Source organism: Pleurodeles waltl, chromosome 6, assembly GCF_031143425.1.
Source record: "Pleurodeles waltl isolate 20211129_DDA chromosome 6, aPleWal1.hap1.20221129, whole genome shotgun sequence".
Lineage (NCBI taxonomy): Eukaryota > Metazoa > Chordata > Amphibia > Caudata > Salamandridae > Pleurodeles > Pleurodeles waltl.
Genome location: NC_090445.1, coordinates 124,173,818 through 124,194,313, shown reverse-complemented (window position 1 = coordinate 124,194,313; position 20,496 = coordinate 124,173,818). Strand labels below are relative to the sequence as shown.

The window sequence follows — 20,496 nt, the reverse complement described above, 5'->3', positions numbered from 1 at the left end:
GTTAGCATACGTCGCTTCCCTACCTGTCCTCATTGTGTTGCTAGACTCATGAATTCTCACTCTTAACATTATCTCTTATTTGTTCAAAGATAAAAGTATTTAGCTTTTCCTCGCTGCTACAAATTCTTTTGTAATTGCAGTATAATGGGCAGTCAATCTTTTTATGGTTGGAAGTATTTAGAACCCTTAAATACAATTAGACAAGGACAGCTTCATAGCCACTATAAGACAAAAAAAGCAAGTCTGTTGCATTGTCCATTAACTCCAAACACAGTCCACACCCACAGGGAAAATGATTTGAGGTACAAATCAATGACAGCAGGAAAGAAACAGTGAGGAAAGGCAGGCCTTAGGAAAAAAGAAAGTGAGTGAGAGAGAGCAAGAGATGGAGGAAAAGAGAGCTAGAGATATACAGCAGAAGAGAGGACAGAAAGACAGAAAAAAAGTGGGAGAGGCAGGAAAAGAAAGAGAGGTACAGATACTAATTCTGAAACACAGAAAAGGAGAGACAGCATAGAACATATTCAGAAACAGCTACCTAGACCACGGTATTAACAACAATCAAAAAGAGGAGCTGGGTGTTTGGGGGTGAGAAGGTATAGGTGGCTAAAAACTGTAAAGACGACACCAAATCAACCTGATTCCAATGCTCTATTTACTCAATGCACTGGAGTGTAAGGACAGAAAGCGGGGAAGCCAAAACGAACTATTCCCATGCAGGTTTGGAAAAACTGCATGCCTCCACAGATGGTCTTGGCCCCTTGATATACCTTTGTTAAAAAAAAAAAGTGTTGTCCGGAGATTTTCATTTTTGATTTGTGTTTTTGTATCATTAGAGAAGTAACTTAGCTTGGGTAGCCATCGCTAATCCAGGCTGATTTTTCCAGGACAACATTTTTTAAAATGGCGGATGTGTTGCAGTGATGATGTAATATTTCAGGAACCATGAGACCTATATACTTAATTTTGGTGTCAAAACATAGGTTTTGGGGGTCAAGTAGTCTTATAGAGACATAAAATAACTCCTCAGATCAACCCTTCCACCATTTCCCAATATGGTGGCTCTATAATGATGTGTTTTAGCCATCATATTGGTAATTTATCTTAATATTGTTTTTGTTTCAGGTTTTCCAGTGATTCAAAGTCATAAACATGAACAAAGCAGGTGGTAGAAGAGGATCTTTACCTCCTGACAGAATGTTGTTAACTACAAAACCTGAGGACTCCTTCAACAAATTAAAATGTGTCATATGTCAAACTAATATGAAAGAAAAGCTAACATCAATTGCGGCTGGTCAGTAGAGGGATTGAGATGTTGCACTAACACAGCAAGACAAAGTTCACAAAAGATTGAAAATGATGGGTGAAGAGGATGAAATATTTTATCATTGTAGCAACAGGTGCTACAAGTCATATACAGTGCAAAAAACCCTGGAAAGAAATTGTCACAAAATAGCAGAACCCAGTGAACCACAACAAGAATCTGAGTCTTCTGAGAAATCGCCAACAACCAAACCCAATGTCCATTCACTCAGAATATCGATGGCTACCCCTCGTCCACCTCCTACAACTGATCAGAAAGCAGAGGATCTTCAATATGTTACCTGTGGTTGAGCCAGAACAAGGGCCAAAGGGATTGCCGAAAGAACAAAGTATAGAATATGTGAGTTTCAAGGGGAAAACATGTTTTTATCTGCAGCTAGTTTCTTCCAAGATGAAGTTTTCAGCCGAGTAGCTGATCTAAACAGCGAAGTGAATGCACGCGGATTTGTATGCCCACCCGAACTGCATGCGTGCATATGTTCGAAAATATTAATGTACAATGAGCTCCCAGCAGCAACATAACCGCCAGCCTTCAGTTAAGTTTGCACTCTTTGAAAAAGCAAATTAACTTATAAAGCCACTCTTGAGTGCTGGCTACAGGTTCACACTCTGTGAGATCAGCGAAATAATGGTCAACATTGATGAAATTGTATTGATCCATAATAATGAAATTAAGATTTTTCTGATGAGAATGTACCATGACAGAATTTATTTTGTCAGTCTAACAATAAGAATAAGCCACATATGGTGTACTGAGCTGATTTGACTCCTGAAGTTCTTGCTGCCAAAGAGCCTGCAAAACACAGGAGTCAACAAGAATGCCTGATGTTTTAACATTTTTTACATCATTGTTTAATATCAGCAATGCAAAATTGTCCCAAACTAAAGTTCTTGAGTTCAGAACGGAAGCCAACAACATTGATGATGGCTTTGAAGATATAAGCGAAGTAGTGGAAGGCAATACCATGAACCGATAGGCTTATGCTGTGCAAATGAACCATCTTTCCCAAATCATGTTTTATGAATTACATCACGGCAAGAAGAAAACTCCACTACACATGATGACTGCCCACGCAATCTGTGACAAGTGCAAAAGTAGAGACCTAATCACTTCAATGAATAGGACTGGTGTATCAACAAGTTATAATGACAAAGTATAGAGCAGGAACTTGTTAGCAGCTCATGCTGTAAAATATTGTGAATCAGACAGCACACCACTTCCAAGTCACTTTACCAGGAAAGGATTTACAATTGCTGCTCCTGATAATGTTGATTTTGAAGACAACTCTTCTTTGTCTGGAACATCCAGCACACATGGTATTGCCGTGGTGCCTTTTTCAAGACTGTACCAATGAAGAAGCTGCTAGAAAACAAGCTGTGTCAGCTGTAGGCATAAACAAACGCAACTGCAAGCTTATAACCCAAATGCCTTGCCAACGCATGCAAATACACTACAAGCCATCAACACGTATTAGTCTACCAGAAAGTTTCAAAGTGGCTGAGGACATAGCTCTCCTTCTACCCAATGCTGCAATCTGCAGAGCTGACTTAACTGAATTAATCATATCGCTTATGCGGTGTGGACTGAAGGATAAAGAAACACCAGTTCCTCCGTGGGCTGAAATTCATGCTCCCAGAATACCATCCCACTGAAGAAGGTTGGGGTTTTACCAGTAATACCATCTCTAGTCACAAAGTACGCAACAGCATACCCAGCTCTAAAACACTTTCAAACTAGGTGTGCTCAGCTTAAAGACCAGCCTATCCTGCCAATTTTCTGCAATGATTGTGTTTTCCGTATTGTAGCTGATATTTATATGAGCAATCCAGTGAAATTGGATGATCTTTATCCAATAATGGGCGTTTTCCACATGACAAAAGCTGCGTTGCGGTGTGCAGGAAGTTATCTTACTGGATGTGGCATAGATGATGCACTTATTGAGGCGGACTTCTTTGGAAGCAAAACTGTCCAGTCAGTATTGAGCAGACTTATTATGTTTGTTCGTTACAAGGTATGCTCATCATATCTGAGGCTAAAGAAACATTGCGTTGGAATGCTTTCTGGAACAAGAATGACAAACTAGGTTTTGCATATCTTATCTCAGAAGTGAACAAGGCACAGGGTGCACTTCATTCAAAAGACATAATGCAAAGCCAGGCAATGTTCAAGACGCTGAGTTCAAAATGAGAAAACCAAGTTTGTAGAGTTTGTCAAAGAATGTGAAGAAAAATAAGAACTTTGTAAGTACTGGGGAAATGATTTACACATGATAGCTCTTGTGAAAAATTTGGTACAGGCTGATCGGGAAGGTGACTGGGAGCCCGCATGTGAAGAATGTGGAGTAACTGATTACTGTGTTTCGTGAATTCAACTGCATAAACTACCTAAGATGGGGGCCCTGGTATTTGGAAAGAGTGAAGAAGCTAGAGGTGGATAAAACCATACCTCTACTGAAAATTAATCCAAAGACATTTTGTGGTGAAAGACAGAGAGGGAAGGTTCAATGCTGTGGCTCCAGATATGAAACTGGAACAGATGATCCAGAGATCACAGAAAAGCTCCAAGGGAATTGTTGGTCAGACACTTAAAAAGGGAATATGTTGCTCAATGGCAGCTAGTTTACCATGAAGTCCTTTATATCTGCAATGTTTTCAGAGAGATGACAAATTCAAAATAATGGACCATTGTGAAACTGTCCCTCACAACGAACTTGTGGGAAAGAGAGGGGAACGTTTGAATAAACATGTTGATAGCCTTATTCATTTCATGCAGCAGCAAGGAAACCCCTTTGAAACGACTGAGCCTGTGAGACTACACAACTTCATGACCAAACCATATCTGGATAACAATATAAAGTCACGTCTACTAGATATCTTGGAACATGGATCAAAACTATATGCAGAACTGAAACAGGAGAGATTTGTATTGAAAGAGAAATAGCTGTTTGACATAATCACCAAATCAAAACTTTCATGCTTTAATTGCCATGAGTTTCATCCAACCAGCCGCTATAAAACAGATTACAAAAAACAACTTTCACAAGCACATTGAGTGATGGATGTAGCACAAGAAAGGGGTGGATTTATCAAGAACATTCTGTCGCATGATCTTCTTCCAATAAATGCATTATTTGATGGCCATCCAAATGCAACCAAACCAGTGAAGCACAGACTGGTAAACGAGCTTGAAACAAACCTTTCAACTGAAGAATTTCAATTCGAAAAAGGCATCCTCATTGAAAACTGCTGTTGTTGTGGACTATATGTCACAATTCCGAACGGTCAAGATTTCATCCATGCGAAACGTCGGAGAGGTCGTTAAGACTGTTCTACAGATACCAAGTCAGTGTGCACCTTGCAAGAACTGCACATTGTGTTTGACAGTTATCTTGAACTATCTGTCAAAGAATGTGAGAGACTCGGATGAATGTCTACAAGTGGAAGAATTGTATCTGTGAAACTTGATAAAGTCTGGTCATCAACATCAAACAAGATGAGCTTGGAGATGTTAACTCGCCAAAACATTGCTGTTGCTTCAGTGAACACTGAATTTCCAATAATTGCAAGTGGAATTATTGTCAATGAGGAGTTGATGCTTGCAGAGATAGATTAACATTTTCAAAAGGTACGGACCATATTGTTCAAGAACGTAACAGCAAATTGGAGGAAGCTGACCTTTGTGTTGTGCCACATGTTGATTGGGCTGTTCGAAATGGTTCAAATTGAGTCATTGTACTGTCAAATAACACAGATGGTATGATTGTGCTACTTAGATTTGTTGAAATGTTCATTAGTCAAAGATTGTCAGAGTTATGGATACGCTATGGAACAAGAGAGAAAAGACACTTAGAAGGTCATTTTGAGTTTGGTGGGCAGAAAAGCCCCGCCAAACTCCTGCGTGCTCCATTACAAGTTCCCCGCTGGGACAGCGGCCCAGCAAAGCGCAACAGGCTGTCCAGGGGGGGCCCTGCACTGCCCATACAAAGTGCAGGGCCCCCCATGGGCTCCCTGCACCCCATCTCCACCAGCTTTTTACATGGTGGTGCAGCAGCCATGTAAAAGCTGGAAGAGATGGGACTCGTAATCCCTAGGGTGGCGCTGATTCAGCGCTGCATTCAGCGCTGCCCTAGTGGATTAGGACCGCCAGTCCCTCCAGTGGAGGGAAACTGGCAGTCCGACCGTGGCCGAACCGCCATGGTCATAATGTGCCGGTCGGACCACCGCTTTGGCGGCGGTCAGACCGCCACCGCGGCCCTGTCGGTCTGTAGACTGCCAGGTTCGTAATGACTGCCTTAATCTTGCTTTATATAAAAACACTTGACCCAGAGATGCCCAGTGTTCTTATCAAGGCACATATTCTTATGGCTGATAACAGTATGAGCAAAATTCTAACAAAGCTTGGTGCTTTAACTGCTGAACCTGTGAAGTTTCTAAAAGGATTCGCTGAGACAGAAGAATGTAACTTGAAAGACGTAGAAAAACACCTTTTGCATGTGTGGAAAATGAGTGCTGACAGTCACACATCTGATGATCTTCGGTACAGAGAGTTCAAGAGATCAGTCCCGCTAAATGACCTTCCACCGGGGTCATATTCTGTGCATGGACACATTAGAAGAGCATTCTACTTGATCAGAAGATGTGTAAATGTTTTGGATCATGCATATGTAGAAAAAAATCTGTGTGAATTTGGTTGGGAAGATATTGATGGGGTGCCAAAACCAAGAAATTTCTAAAGCCTCTACTCACAGAACGTACACGTACGTGTATTTGCAAAACCTGTGCTACAAAAAAGATGTCTGTCGATATCCTCTTCTCAAATGTTCAACATTCTGCAAATGTACCACGAGCGATTGCCAAAACAAATATAAAAAGTTAACTATGAAAATGTGTCTAAAACAGGGGTCATAAACATTATTTATTTCACATTGAGATCACAAACATTGTTTGATGTATACATAAAAGGTTTAAAAAACATCATTTGTTTCACTTCTATATATACATACATGTCTGTTCTCTTCCTCTATAATAGCTGCCATTTTGGAAAATGGCGGAAGGGTTTCTCTAAGGAGTTATTTTCTGTCTCTTTAAAACCTATGTTTTGACAGCAAAACGAAGTATATAGGTCTCATGGTTCCTGAAATATTACATCATCCTTGCAACACATGTGCTATTTTTAAAAATATCATCCAGAAAAATTCAGCCCAGGTCAGCAATGGCTACCCAAGCTAAATTACTTCTCTCATGATCTGAAAACACAAATCAAAAATGAAAATCTATGGACAACAATTTTTTTTATGGAGGTATATCAGGAGGCCAGGATTAAGAGCTGGAATAGGGATGCAGTTCTTGTAGCAATATTCACAACCTCACAGGTTTTGAGGGTCGATATTGTTGGTTTTCCCCCTTTCTAAACATGGTTCCAATGCCCAGTTTTCCCTAGCGAGTGCAGCAGCTGGAGATAGGATGTGAATTAAGTCTTTCATCCTCTCCACACCCATCGTTGGGGGACCCTGTAGCACTGACCAGACGCCTGCAGACTCACCAGTAATCCGGCATCGGGACCTCTTTGTCACGGTACTGCTCCTCCAGCTCTGCATTCCTCTTTCTCAAATACTGTGAAAAAAATAGACATGGTTACATAACACGACAAGTGCACCCTAAACTCTGATATGTTGGAAGGGTTATGGTGAAAGGGATACATGCTAAAGGGTAATCCTTGGAGGTCTGACCCGGCCCTGTAGTGGATTGGATGGACATAACCTGCATCATCGTATGGTAATTTAGCATCCCCAATGGCTGCCAGGTAGTTAAGGAAGTAGTTTGCTTTCGATAAACCAGTGTGAATTCACTTCTACCCTAGCCACCTGTCCCATCACTCCCACTATCCAAAAGCCTAGTAACAATGAGGCAAAGTCTTTGACTTGTACCCATAACCCATAAAGCCATGCTCTAGGACAATGTTTTGGAAGACAACTAAGGACGTTGGGAGGAAGGTTTTATGAGAGTGCTGGTTGGAGCTTGCTGCTCTCGGCCTTCAAATTCTCACCTCGCGGTCTGGGATCACAGTGCCCTGTTGGCTCACCAGAGCTCCAATCTGTTTGTCCCTGGGCCGGGAGTGGAAGTACTGCTCGGATTCAGCCCGCGACATCCTTTCCACAGTGCCCTCAATGCGTACCTACGGCATAAGAGAGAGGAGTTTACCTGGGTTCCTTTGCCCGTAGCATCAAAAACAGCCTTACTTCGGTGACTGCTCGAAAACCACAATTATCTGGCATAAAACCTCCCATATGACAGATATGCTTAGAGCGAGTTATATGGCAGTGGGATAATATGATGAAGACTTCTAGTAAGTTACCTAATTGCACTGTAGAAAAAGCATCTGATGAAAACAGAACTGTCCGAACTGCTGCTGTACACAGAAACAACAGTAATGATTAGAGAAAAACAAATCAGGATTTATTTGCCCCCTCTCCTGTGTGTGTACAGAATCCACACACTTAAGTGCCAAGCGTACAACACCAGTGAAGGAGAGAGGAATACCATTCTGCAAAAGGAAGCATACTGATTCAAGCAGTTATCCTTACTCGATAGATAATATGTTGGTTATTTATTGTGACCACGAACAGGCTTTATGCAGTGGCCTATCAGCACTGCTGACTGAACTTGAACTGCTTGTTTCATGACTGGTTTGTTGATCGCTGTGTAGGATCACGGTATGCAAACTGATTTGTATACTTCATGTATTGTGTTTGTAGGACCATTTTGTTGTATGTACCGCAATATTGCCAGGTTCTTCGACTTTTTGGGTCACCCCACTGATCTGTAAAGGTTTCAACGTAGGCCGTATCATTATCAGCTGTGGAGGGTCTGAGCAGAGCTAAGCACTTGTCTCAATATCCGGGAAGAGCAAAGCACTTGTGTAATTACACTGTCCAAAGCGCACACATTTTAATTTGGAATTTCTCCGAGTTAGGGCAGACACAGCAAGCAACACTCAAAAAACAGTGATTGCCTCTATTTTCAAACTTTTCTATTTGCAGCAAATGCACTAACTTAGAGAAACCCAGACTTCAATGTGTCCGTTTTAGTCAATGCCAATGCAAAAAACTGTCACTCAACTCTAATCAGAACCAGCACGAGGACCCCAAACATCGCCACAAGCTGAGAGCAATATACAAGTGAGATAGTGCACCGCCATTACCACTGTGCCTGGTGAGTCCTAACCTAAGTGTGACAGCTGACATAGTAGGGTTTCCCAGAGACTTATTCTAAGTACAGGAGCCACTAGCTAGACAGAGTTATTTTGAAAACAAAGGCCTTTCCAAGCATTATGGATGAAATGCTCCAAAACACTGTGCAACTGTGACATCTCCACTGTTTTAAAACTTTCTCTGTAAGTTCCCTTAGTTTTTTGCTCTTGGTCATAAAGAGCAAAGTGAAAATAGGTGCCCTTAAGGAACCATCTTTGAAGTGCAAGATATGGGAGACACTTCTTTGGTCTCCTCAATTTGAAACCCAAATTGGTAGCCTTCTCTGATCCATCCCTCTGCACAGGCCCTGACTGGTGTCAACATTTTATACGTTTTCGGATGAAGTAGCCTGGCAGAATACCTACTAGTCTTCATAATAAAAATAACTAGTGGCAGATAAGGAGCTGCTGTTTTTATTGTTTGTGTATTTTATGTTTGTGTTAATATTATATGCATTAGATCTGAATGACCATTATACATCATCAAAATGCATGTTCAGTAATTGCTATTGCTGCACCTGTTGTTCAAGTATCTCGTAGCACACGTCAATCAAACTGCCAGGAGCTGATCTTAAAGATTTGTATGTTTGCAAGAACAATGTATACAAGATGGAGGACAGATGCGGTCACCAGTGGAAAAAAGGGTATGCACCAACTTCTTCCTCTGCTGTTTCTTTGGTTCCATGGCTGTCTGAAAGCAACACACGACAATTGCAATGCTTTCTGTAAGGAGGTCAACAGTGATCCTTGCCAAAAACCCCTCTGAGAAGGGAAACTCTACCCCAGCCTGACTTTCTGAACTTGAGGAATGAACGGACTCTGATTGGTAGTGAGTAATGATTCAACAGCTGAACGTGGACATAAAAGGTGAAGCTACCTTCCAATTTGTTGAACATTTCTAGGACACAGATCCACATGGAATCTTCTACTATTGATGCTTCCAGAACATGGAGGTTAGTGCTGTCTTCACCGCCCTGGTTAGGGACTGACCTGAAAGTCATGCTTCAGTTCAAATAGCTTGCCCTGCCATTTACCTTGCATGAATGAGAGCCATCTCTCTTCCCAATGAGGCTTGAGACCTGCAGGAACTCAATCTAAAGTGTCTCCGTTCTGGCAAAAGAACTGAAATGCTCAATTGTTACAGCAATTAAGTAACATGTTTGTGAACATTTATATAAATGATTCAATAGCTTAGTAATTGCTACACAGTTCTCAATCATTTACCACTAAAGAATGATATTTCATATTCATACTAGGAGCCACAATAGATCACTGGACGATTTTTTGCATTATCATTTTGTTTTTTTACGTACTGTGTGTGTTTTACTATTTGATCGTTATTGCTGAATATATACGTATACAGTGAGGTATTGTTTAAGTGCTATATCTTGAGGAGGACTATTTTACATAAAATTCATAGCTCTGGCTGCACAGTCACAACGCTATTGTATAAGTGATGATAGTGTAGTACTGGACTTAGACTTGCCATACACCACCTCATTTGACATGTGCTTTTGTAGGCACCAACGTGTAGATGCAAAAACAAACCCAGCTCCATCTTGTTTATGTCATGGGAACACTTTGCTACTGAACGCACGCACAAACAAGCATCAGAGACTAATAATTAAGGGTATTTTGTAGAGCTCAGCTCTGGACGGCATGGGAAGACAAGGGAGCAGGATATGATGTTCTCATTCTGGCATTTGCAAGTAACTATCAAGGATGCAGTTGCAGTGAGAGGAGTGTGCTCTTTAACACAACATTATCAACATACCAGGAGGAAGTTGTTAGACACACAATTAATGCCCATCTGTTTGCTATGCCTGTGAGCTGAACTGTTGAGTAAATTCCAATTGCTGGAAGAGGGTATAACTATATGAGCTTAGTTTTTTGTCACATATTTTGCTGAAGTGTCCAGGAGCCACAATGTCATTCAGCTGAACAAAACTTCACTCTCTTATGAGTTTTATTTAAGTTTCTGTTGTTCACAGTTCTGAGGGAGAAATCCAGGCATGCCATCGTCAGATCGGGTGATCTACGGCAGACAAGTCACAGTGATCCCGACAGACACTGAATGCACTGCAAACAGGTGGTGGATACCTCAGATCTTTGCTCGCAGAGCTGACTTGGCTGCATTGGTTATTGCAACAGGAGTAACCCTAGTTCTTTGAGAGTGAATACAGGTATAGGGCAGACGACGGAGAGTAAGAGGTGAATCAGGGCTGCAATCAGTTCACCTGTGAGAAGCTAAAGGCATGCCAGGCTTTTCTCCCTTCCCTATTGTTAGAAATCGAGGTCTCAAGTTGGCAGAGGTATGCACCCTATCCGAGTAGGGACCAAAATCTTAGTCAGGGTAAGACAGATTAACACTCTAAATTAACCTGTGCTCACCCTCTGGAAGCTTGGCACAGAGCAATCAGGCTTAACTTAGGATGCAATGTGTGAAGTATTTGTGCAACACTTCACCACAGTAACACCGGTAAAACACCATAAAAAGACACCAAACCAGTGCAGGAAAATTAGGTATCTTCATCTAGTTAGAATAAGAACAAAAATACTTTAAGTATTTCGCAAGTGATACTTAATTAAAAGCAAGTATGCAATTGTTCTGCTTTCTAATACATGCACTTCTCTTAGGGTGATTACGGTAATTGTAGTCCAAGTACATCAGGCTCCGCAAGGGGATCGGACAATGGTTCTGTCCCAGTGTGGAATTGTAAGCAAGCTAAGCAGTGTTTCAAAAAGGGCCTTCCCAGCTACCTGTGGCACGCCGATCGGCAGCAAGAACCTCTCAATTTCCCGGTACCTGAGCTCCGGCTGGAGCGTGAGGATATTGGTTTCCTGGGTCAGGGTTGGTCACACAGCAATAACCCTGAGCTGAGCGGTGGCCTGACAGCAGTCAACCAGGCTGGCAGACAGAAGGCAGTCAAGCCCAGCAGCCCAAGAGTGTGGCTGGCACCCAATGCAGCGATCTCACTCACAGTTGACCCCGCTCTCCTGAGCACGGCATCGGCAGACACTCCTCCATGGAGGGAATCCATAGTTGTCAAGGTGAAGTTAGGGTCCGCACACAAAGACTACTCTTGGCGCTGCCATGTTTGCTCACACATAGAGTGAGTAGTTATAATCGGTGCAGAGTGCGGGTTGGAGTTTGTACTTGGAGGTCAAACAGTAAACATTCAGAACTTTTCAAAGCGTAGTTCTTGATCAGGTGGAAACAAAGGGGGTCATTTTGACCCCGGCGGGAGGCGATAATGTGACGGTAGTACCGCTAACGGTAATACCGCCGGGCTGCCGCCAGCCTGCAAGCAACCCTGGGGATTATGAGTCCCCTTCCGCCAGCCTGTCCATGGCGGTAAACACCGCCATGGAAAGGCTGGCAGTATGGTTAACTCGGGGGGCCCCTGCAGTGCCCATGACCTTGGCTGTGCAGGGGCCCCCATGCACAGCCCTATCGCGCATTCCCCTGCCTGAATTACAGGCAGTGGAATGCACGACGGGTGCTGTTGCACCCGATGCACCTCAACATTGCCGCCGGCTCCATTACATGTCAGCTTCAATGTTGTGGTGACTTTTCCGTTGTTTCCGTCTGCTGGCCCAGCAGAAATGTCAATATGTGGTGCCAAACATACCACCAGCACTATGGTATGTTGGCGCCCACAGCTTCGGCAGTCTTTTCAAAAGACCGCCAAAGTCGTAATGAGGGTCAAAGTCTTGGTTGGCCCTGAGATTTCGACAACAGGGGCAAGTCAACATACCCTTGGAGTTCTTGGGTAGCAAAAATGTTGTGGAGGGCAGCTTCAATCCTCTCTCACTGCAAGAGGTAGCAGGCCAACACAGCAGGGCAAGTCGCAGAGTGGTAGTCCCTACTGGCAGCACAGCAATCAGCAGGCTAACACAGCTAAGCAAGTAGCAAAGTGGCAGTCCCACCTAGCAGCACATTTTCTCTTCTTGACAGAGTGTCCTCAGAAGCCAAAATGAACTGGTTTGGTGGGGTTTGGGGTCCAGTACATCCACCCAAATGTGTCTTTGAAGTGGGCAGACTTGAAAGAGGCCTTTGAAGATCACAAGATCCATTCCCTTCCTTCCCTCCCTGGCTCCAGACCTACAGGGGGGTATACAACCCCCTGTGGGAGGAGTGGTGCAGCCCTAGTCAGATATAGGCGGCAGCTCCTCCTTCCCATCTAGCCCAAGAAGATCCATGAGCCTGGTGATGGGCCATTCAGGATGCAAATGTTATGCCCAGGCTCCCTTTATGTGTGACTGTCTAGAGGGAATGCACAATGCCCAGCTGTCAGCTACCCTAGATGTGTGTTCAGAGACAGGCAGAGGCACAGAATGGTTAAACAGTAAGAAAATGTAATGTTTCTAAAAGTGGTATTTTCAGCCCTATAATTTAAAGTCCAACTTCATCTCAAGTTGTGATTTTAAAATGTGAGTCCGGAGACTCAAACTCCATATTTCTATATTTTCCCAGTTGGAAGTTGCATAAGGATACATCAAGGTAACCCCAATGTTAACCTATGGGAGAGATGGACCTTACCGCAGTGAAAAATGAATTTGAGAGTTTTTCACTACCTGGACATGTTAAACTAAAAATGACATGCCCAACATTTTAAGTATACTGCACCGTGCCCTTGAAGCTAACCAGGCCCTACTTTAGGCGTGACATATATGTAAGAAAAAGGAGGGTTTGGGCCTGGCAAGTGTGCACACTTGCCAGGTCGGAATGGCAGTGTAAAAATGCACGCATCAGGCCTGAGAAATGTTTGAAAGGCTACTGTAGGGGGTGGCACAATCAGCACTGCAGGCCCATTAGTAGCATTTAATTTATAGGCCGTGGGCACCTGTAGTGCACTTTACTAGGTACTTATAAGTATATTAAATATGCTATTTGTGGATAAGCCACTGTTACCATGTTTTAGAGTACAGAGCACCTGCACCTTCGCACTGGCAGGCAGAAGTAAAGTGCCCAGAGTCCTAAAGCCAACAAACAGTAATTCAGCAAAAAGTGGAGGGAAAAGGCAAAACGTCTGGGGATGACCATGCAGAAAGGGCCATTTCCAATACCTACCACCATGGAGTGAATGAAAAAGAGCAGGCTGCTGAGGGACAGGAGTGTGTTTTTACCTTCATAGGGAGGTGATTTTCCCTCTAGGTGTATCAGTGAGTCAGCCAAAGGGGTAGACACTTCGGGATGTGAAAGTACATAAAACTAGGTGACTTATTACTTCTGTTTCTCGTCAAACCATCTACATTCTCCCACTTCTGTAACAGTTCCTCAGACCAATGCTGCAACTTCACCAACTTCTCATCCTTCCCCTCAGCCTCATTCAAATTAATTACATTTGACAGGCGGCTTCACTTTTTGTGCAAAATGTACTCCTAGTTGTCAAACTAATATAATAAGTTAATGGCATGCTATTTTTGCCCAACTACTAGTCTGTACTTCGAAATGAGCTAGGTAATCTCTACTTAATTCTTCCAATGCCGACCCCCTCCTGATGAATGTAAGATAATGTTTCAATTGTTTCTTTCGTTCCACCCAGATTTTTTCTAACACCCTTTTTGGTGCATAAGCTGGTGGATGCGATGAACAAACATTCTACAGATCTTCAACAGGGCAGCTGGGGATGATATCCCAGAAATTAATTTATTTGAATGGACAGAGGAATACACATTGAGAGAAGTGCTGGGCCCATATGGACAACCAATACACATTTATGTGCCTTGGATCAAGTATGATTTGAGGTCATTTATTAATGGAATTTCTTTGCTGGAAGCCCCTGAAAAGTGTTACATGGAATTAGAAAGTATATGAACATTTTCAAAAATATTGTGGACAGCTATGGATGCATTGTTTTCTACTCTTGTGTCCAAAGATATGTGGGACAGTGGTAAGGTGTAGGTGAAAAGGCCTGATGCAGCACCTCAGAGTGTGGGTCTTAAAACTGAACTCGGGAAAAGTACAACAAGGCGATGCAGTCTTGGAAGGAAAAAGGTGGTGCCACAACGTGTATATTGGTCAAAAATTATGCAAGGTACTCCGAATAAAGATGAGAGTGTATATGCTTATCATGAGAAGATTACTTCAGGTGTATAAGCAGCATAATGGAATAAAAGGCAGCTCAATGGGGACTGCAGGCCCTGGCGTCAGCTTTTGTAATGGCGCGGTGGGCCAATATTAGCGACAGTCTCTTATGTATTGAAAAGCTGTAATGATGGTGGCATCTGCACAGTATTGTGGTGAATAGCTTAATTGGAAATGATAGAAAGAGAAGGCTAAGTTGATAGTAGTATATACAGAGGTTTTCCATCAGGGGTGCATAAACAAACACCCCAGCCCAGACAGAGTGGAGGAAGAGGCCAAGGTGGTTGATGAAGGGGTAACAGAAGAGTGTGCAGGAATAGGGGAGTCAAAACAATCTGTGGAAAGCCAGTGCACTGGAGGAGCAAGTGGTCGGAACAACAAGGGAGTATTGACCGTGGGAGTAGGAGGGGTGGGGGGGTGGGGGTGTTTAGTCCCGCAAAACTAACCAGTCTAACCAGCTATGCGAACCGTCACAGCCCATTCTCATCCCTCTGACTGTAGCACCAACTTAATTTCATCCAACAGCTTCTCATCTTTCCCCCATGCCATTGTGCCTGTGGCCCAGCCATTGTTAGTGTTCAACAAAGCTTTCCCCCATGATGCTGCTCCATCGGAGTCTCGACGGGCCATAGGTCCCAGAGTGGGGTGACTATTTGAAGGCTCCTACACTCCCAGTAGATCCCTATATAAAATGGAGAATGAACAGGCACCTTGTGGACCTTTTGGTTTCCATTGTAACTGTACTTTCTACTAGAAGATCCACAGAAGTACCCCACTTAACACTCTGGAAAAACAGTGTAAGCAGTTGGCATTTCTAATTTTGTTATCACTCGTCCCAGTTCAAACCCTGTTCTGGTAACTACATGTCTTGTCACAGAACTAAATTAGGGTTTGGCCAGTTGTACCAGTCCAGAGCATTTGTTGGGGGAGGGATTCTGTTTGGGTAAATGAGTTGTATTGTCTATTGGAATACGGAGGGTATATTCGTACATAGAAAGGACTATGCGCATATTTTAAAGTGATGACTTTAATGATGATGCAGTTAAGGGTGGAAAAATAGGAAAGATGCACAGTGCCCAGCCAAATACAGTACATGTTTGATTATAGCAGAGTGTGAGATTGCCATAAATTTCCCAATACAAATCGATGCAAAAAGCTGAGGCAGGAATAGAGTCTGTAATACAAGACTTGGTGAGACAGGTTATTATTCGGAGGATAGAATAAAGCTAATATTTTACCTTGGTGCAAAATTGCCCGGTTTCTTGGAGGATGGTCAATGAATTGAAATAATAATTACATAGTGATCACCAGTTTCCCCCTTGTCACAAACCCTGCCATGTTCATGCCCTAGATCACCACCACAGCAGAATGGTTTGCTGTCATAGGTCTTTATTCTACATTTTGTTTTAATACCACTGCATGAAAACAGTCAATATGTATGGGCTTTTAAATTTAAAAATATAGCATTTTGTTGGCACAGAGTCTCACAGGGGTATATCGAGACACTGTCCATTTTCTCTCAAGCCATTACTGTCTTGCTCATGGATCTGTGTTAGTTCAGTACAATAATGAATTGATGTTTTCCTCACCTACAAAGGAAGTTGTGTAACACAAGGCAAACCCAGTAATTGCCAGGGACCTGGAGAGAATTGGTGGAACAGAGGTCCCTAGTTGAAGGGGTATGCATATGTTATGTGCAGGCAAATGCCAATTTTAAACAATTGAACAATTAAAGCCACAAAAACTGTGTGCAAGTGTAGAATAACGTCCTTAGTGTTCCTTCATAAGTGACACACGCATGTGATAAACAAGATCATCTTATCTGCCAAAATAGCAAGACAGGCCTCATAAAATTCATAAAAATGTTACCAGCTCTGCACTTATAGTGTCTTGAATATTCTACTCAATCTAACTGTAATGTCCTTGTCCCATAAACTGGTCTCAAATTTTGTGATCCTAGGCAAATAGCTTTTTTTTTTTTTTTTTTTTTTTTTACAGTGCCACTTTTTTCTCTATTTTCACATACGCAGACACCTTCAAATATGCAAGTTCTGCATTTCTGCTGTACAAACAACTCATTTGTTTGATTTAATAGACAAAACCAGTGGTTCCCAATCTGTGGTCCGGGGACCCCAGGGGGTCTGAGACTGCTTAGAAAATTAAAATATTTTGACAGATGGGTCCCCAGGTTTCAGTAATGACTCAGTGGAGGATCCCCACATTGCAATTATGATTCAGTGGAGGTCCCTGGGTTCCAGTAATGATAAAGTGAGAGTCAACAGAAGTCAAAAGGTTGGGAACCACTGGACTAAACGTTGGCTCCATGTATAATAAGAATCTAGCCCACATATAGGGTACACGTGACCCCGGACTTAGCTATTAATAAACTAATAACATTGTCATCAGGGCGAGGCAGGAATGTTTCTCATTTCCTGTTTAAAAACACACTTTTAATAAATGTATTAATAAAGCATGATGTGGTAGCAGCACATTTTTCATTGAAATGGCCACAACCTTTCCCACTAACACGCAGTTTTACTACTAAGACAATGTAGTATATAAACAACCTCTGGAAATTGTGTTTCAGCAAACAATATTTATTACTTGCACATCACTAAGTAAAGTGTACGGATTCGTTTTCAACATATTAAAACGTTTTTTTTCCATCACACAGAGTTACATAAAATGTACTTTCATATTTACTGAAATATATTTTGGAAATGTTTGTGCAGTTCATTTACAAGTTATTTAAATGTCGTGTGTTAGGGAAAAACTGACATCCTGCGGCCTTTCATTTCACACTCTATGTACAGCACGATTGTCAGACATTTCACTTTACAAAATCCTCTAACTCTGTAGTCAATGAAAGAAAAGTAAACACCAACTCCATGATACAATAAGCAGTAAATTGTAAGACGACATAAGCTGGCATTTTACTTGTGTCTCTGAACACAGAGCAAATGTGACAAGATAAAAATAAGATTTAAAAGTTGAATTTCTGAGGGAACAGAACACCCGTTATTTGTCAGCTCACCAGTAGGGACCAGGAGACCCTAAACTTAGCTGTCCCTGAATAACATCTGACTCGCCATAGCGAGTGAGTGGGCAAGCAGATTTCTCAAGGCCTGCAAGCAGGGCTGCCCTTTAGCATGGGCAAGCTGGGCCCAGACTCAGGGTGCTAATATTCTGTGGGACGCATGGAGTTGTATGCATTAATATTATGCCAAAGCAGGGCTCTTCTCAACTTGCTCCAGCCTTATCTTTGTCTCTGCCTGTTCGGTTCTGTCTGATTTGCCAGTTAAAAGTGGTTTAGTCCTTCATTATCATACCGCGGGTGATGTTTCAAATATCTCTTAGTCCCCTTCCTTGCCCTCCCTTCACCATCTGACCCTTGTTGGCACACAGCAACAAAACCATAATCTGCATGACACAGCTGAGCTATCCGTGATTTAGGTGAGCTGGGAGAGGTCCGGGGATGATGTGTTCAGGGGCCAGTCGCTGCTCATCCAGGTACTGTCCAGTGAACACAAAAGGGACCTCCTGCTGCCTCATTTAGTTCACTACCATCAGCAAGCTCGTCAAATTTCTCTCTGCCCACGTCCAGGGCGCTAGCTTAGTAAAATCCAGCTCTGCCTGTAAGAACAGCACAGACAATCATAACAAATCATTTGTTCAAAAGTGGTTCTGCGGTATAATCAGTTGACAGTGTTTCAATCCTCAACAAATATGAATGAATGAATGAATGGATATCTGTAAAGTGTGATGTCACTCAGAGATGAGCATCCTGGTGCTCTACTAAGCAGCAGTATAAACCTTGTCCACGGCCTGAATGGAACAATTAACTCAAGGCATGGCAGAATGCGTCGGAGGCCTGAAAAAACCACGTTCCCAGGGACTTTTTAAAAACATCTTCTGCATTTATAAAATCAAAGGTGAATCGGCAGTTGATTCTACGCTTTGGTGCTTATCACTGTAAAGGAGGGGGCTTCAGCAAATTAGCATTTGAGGATCTCGGTGTTTTCAGGGTCTTGTGGTGGATGAATCTGGCCATTATATATTTCGGGAATGTGGCCTTAAAGGCTCGAAAGACTAGCTGCAGTACCCTGAACAAAATTATTTTATGCATGGATGGCCAATGGAGTCTTTGTCATGCCCCTTGCAGAGTTCCGCTTAAGGAGCTGTAATACCACTCTGGTTGCTGAGTGTTGGACCAACTGAAGTTCATAGATTAGCTGTTTTGTGCAGTCCGCATATAAACTGTTGCAATAGTCGAGTCTCGACATAATGAGGGTATATGCTACAGTTTTCCTGGAAGTGAGGGGAAGGAATGAAAAAATTCTTAAGGGATTTAATCAGGCTAACACATACCAGCTACTGCCACCGCTTGAGGTTGAAAAGATAATTTGGTGTCAAATATGCACCCCAAATGCTTAGGTACTTTAACAGCAACTAGTGGAGGGGCGGGGCTGAGTTTGGCCACCAGCGTATCGGAGAGATAAGATTAGATTCTCCAAAAAGGAGAATTTCCATTTGATCAGAATTGCACTTAAGGTGACTGTTTTGCATCCATGAAATGACATTGGAGAGACACTTTTGGAAGTTCACTTCTGGATCAGTTGATCCTTTATCTAGCAGGAGGATCAAATGGGTGTCATCCGCATATGAAGTGGTTGCAATTTCATAGGAGTCAATTTAAGAAATAAGGGGAGCAATATAGATGATAAAGAGAGCCGGGTTCAGAGATGATCCCTGCGGAACGCCCCTTGTGATCAGTGTTTCTTTGTAAGAAAAAAAAAACTCTCCTAACACAACAGTTTGTCTCCTATTGGTTCAGAAAGCTCTAAGCAAAAATAGGGCTTCATGGGAGATCCCTATATTCTGAATACACTGGAGAAGAATGTTATGCGAGATGGTATCAAAAGCTGCTTAAAGATCTAACATTATCAATACAGCATCATTCCCCGCATCCAGGGTTATTTTAATGGTCTCTGAGCCCTCAAGTAGGGTCAACTTGGTGGAGTGTTTAGGCATAAATCCAGATTGACAAGCATGGAGAGAACTGGAACTTTCCAGGAATTTTTCCAGTATTTGGATAAGGCCAGAGATTGGACAAAGAGGTGGGATCTGCTAGAGGCTGTAGCTGAAGAGGTATTGAGAATCTGGTTAATGGCTGGGTTTACAGTGTCAATGGACTCTTGAAGAATAGCTAGAGGGCACGGATCGGGAGGTGAGCCTGATTTACAAGAAATTATCATTTGCCATGATGGTTGGGAAATATCTTCAAATGTGGTCAAATTAGCCTCAGTCCCATTTTAGGTATTTCTTGATGCTGAGCCCCCTGAGGGGTCAGTGATGGGAGTAAATGTGAATCCCTGCTGTGTAGCCTGGATATTTTCCATGAAGAAGGTTGAAATCTGGTCAGAGAGGGCCTGGGACGGGAGAAATCTCTCATGAAACAGTCTTGGGCTGCAGGGAAATATTTTGATTTGTTGAAAATGGTTTTTGGGTCCTGGTTGGCCTTTTGGAAGTACAGTAACGTTTTTTTCTTGTTTTAATCAATTTATGGTAAGTTTTCTAGGCCCCTCTAAAATGGGACAGATCATCTGTGCTATAGGGATAGGAATCATTTATGTTCATGGAGTTTACATTGGCGCTTCTGTTGAAGTAGTGCCGGACTGAACTAGGGCTGGGAGGGTTTTGGCCAACTGTCTTGAGAATGAATGAGAGGTGCATGGTCTAACACTGTATCAGTGATCCATGCATTAAAAGAAATTATGTCTTCCAACAGATTCCCTTTAAGGATCAGGATCGTGGAAGATATATTAGTAAAGGA

The 20,496-nt window shown here is 42.5% G+C and overlaps 1 protein-coding gene across 2 annotated transcripts in view; it reads right to left on the bottom strand.

Annotated features, from left to right (window-relative positions):
- Window positions 1–20,496, bottom strand: part of PNPO (pyridoxamine 5'-phosphate oxidase) — an 82,360-nt gene that overhangs the window by 8,415 nt on the left and 53,449 nt on the right. For both annotated transcript variants that reach the window (XM_069237521.1, XM_069237522.1), the window contains exons 5-6: window positions 7,370–7,498; window positions 6,866–6,936 (exon numbers count right to left, since the gene is read on the bottom strand). In XM_069237521.1, coding sequence (XP_069093622.1) covers window positions 6,866–6,936; window positions 7,370–7,498 — 200 coding nt within the window. The remainder of the gene's footprint in view (window positions 1–6,865; window positions 6,937–7,369; window positions 7,499–20,496) is intronic.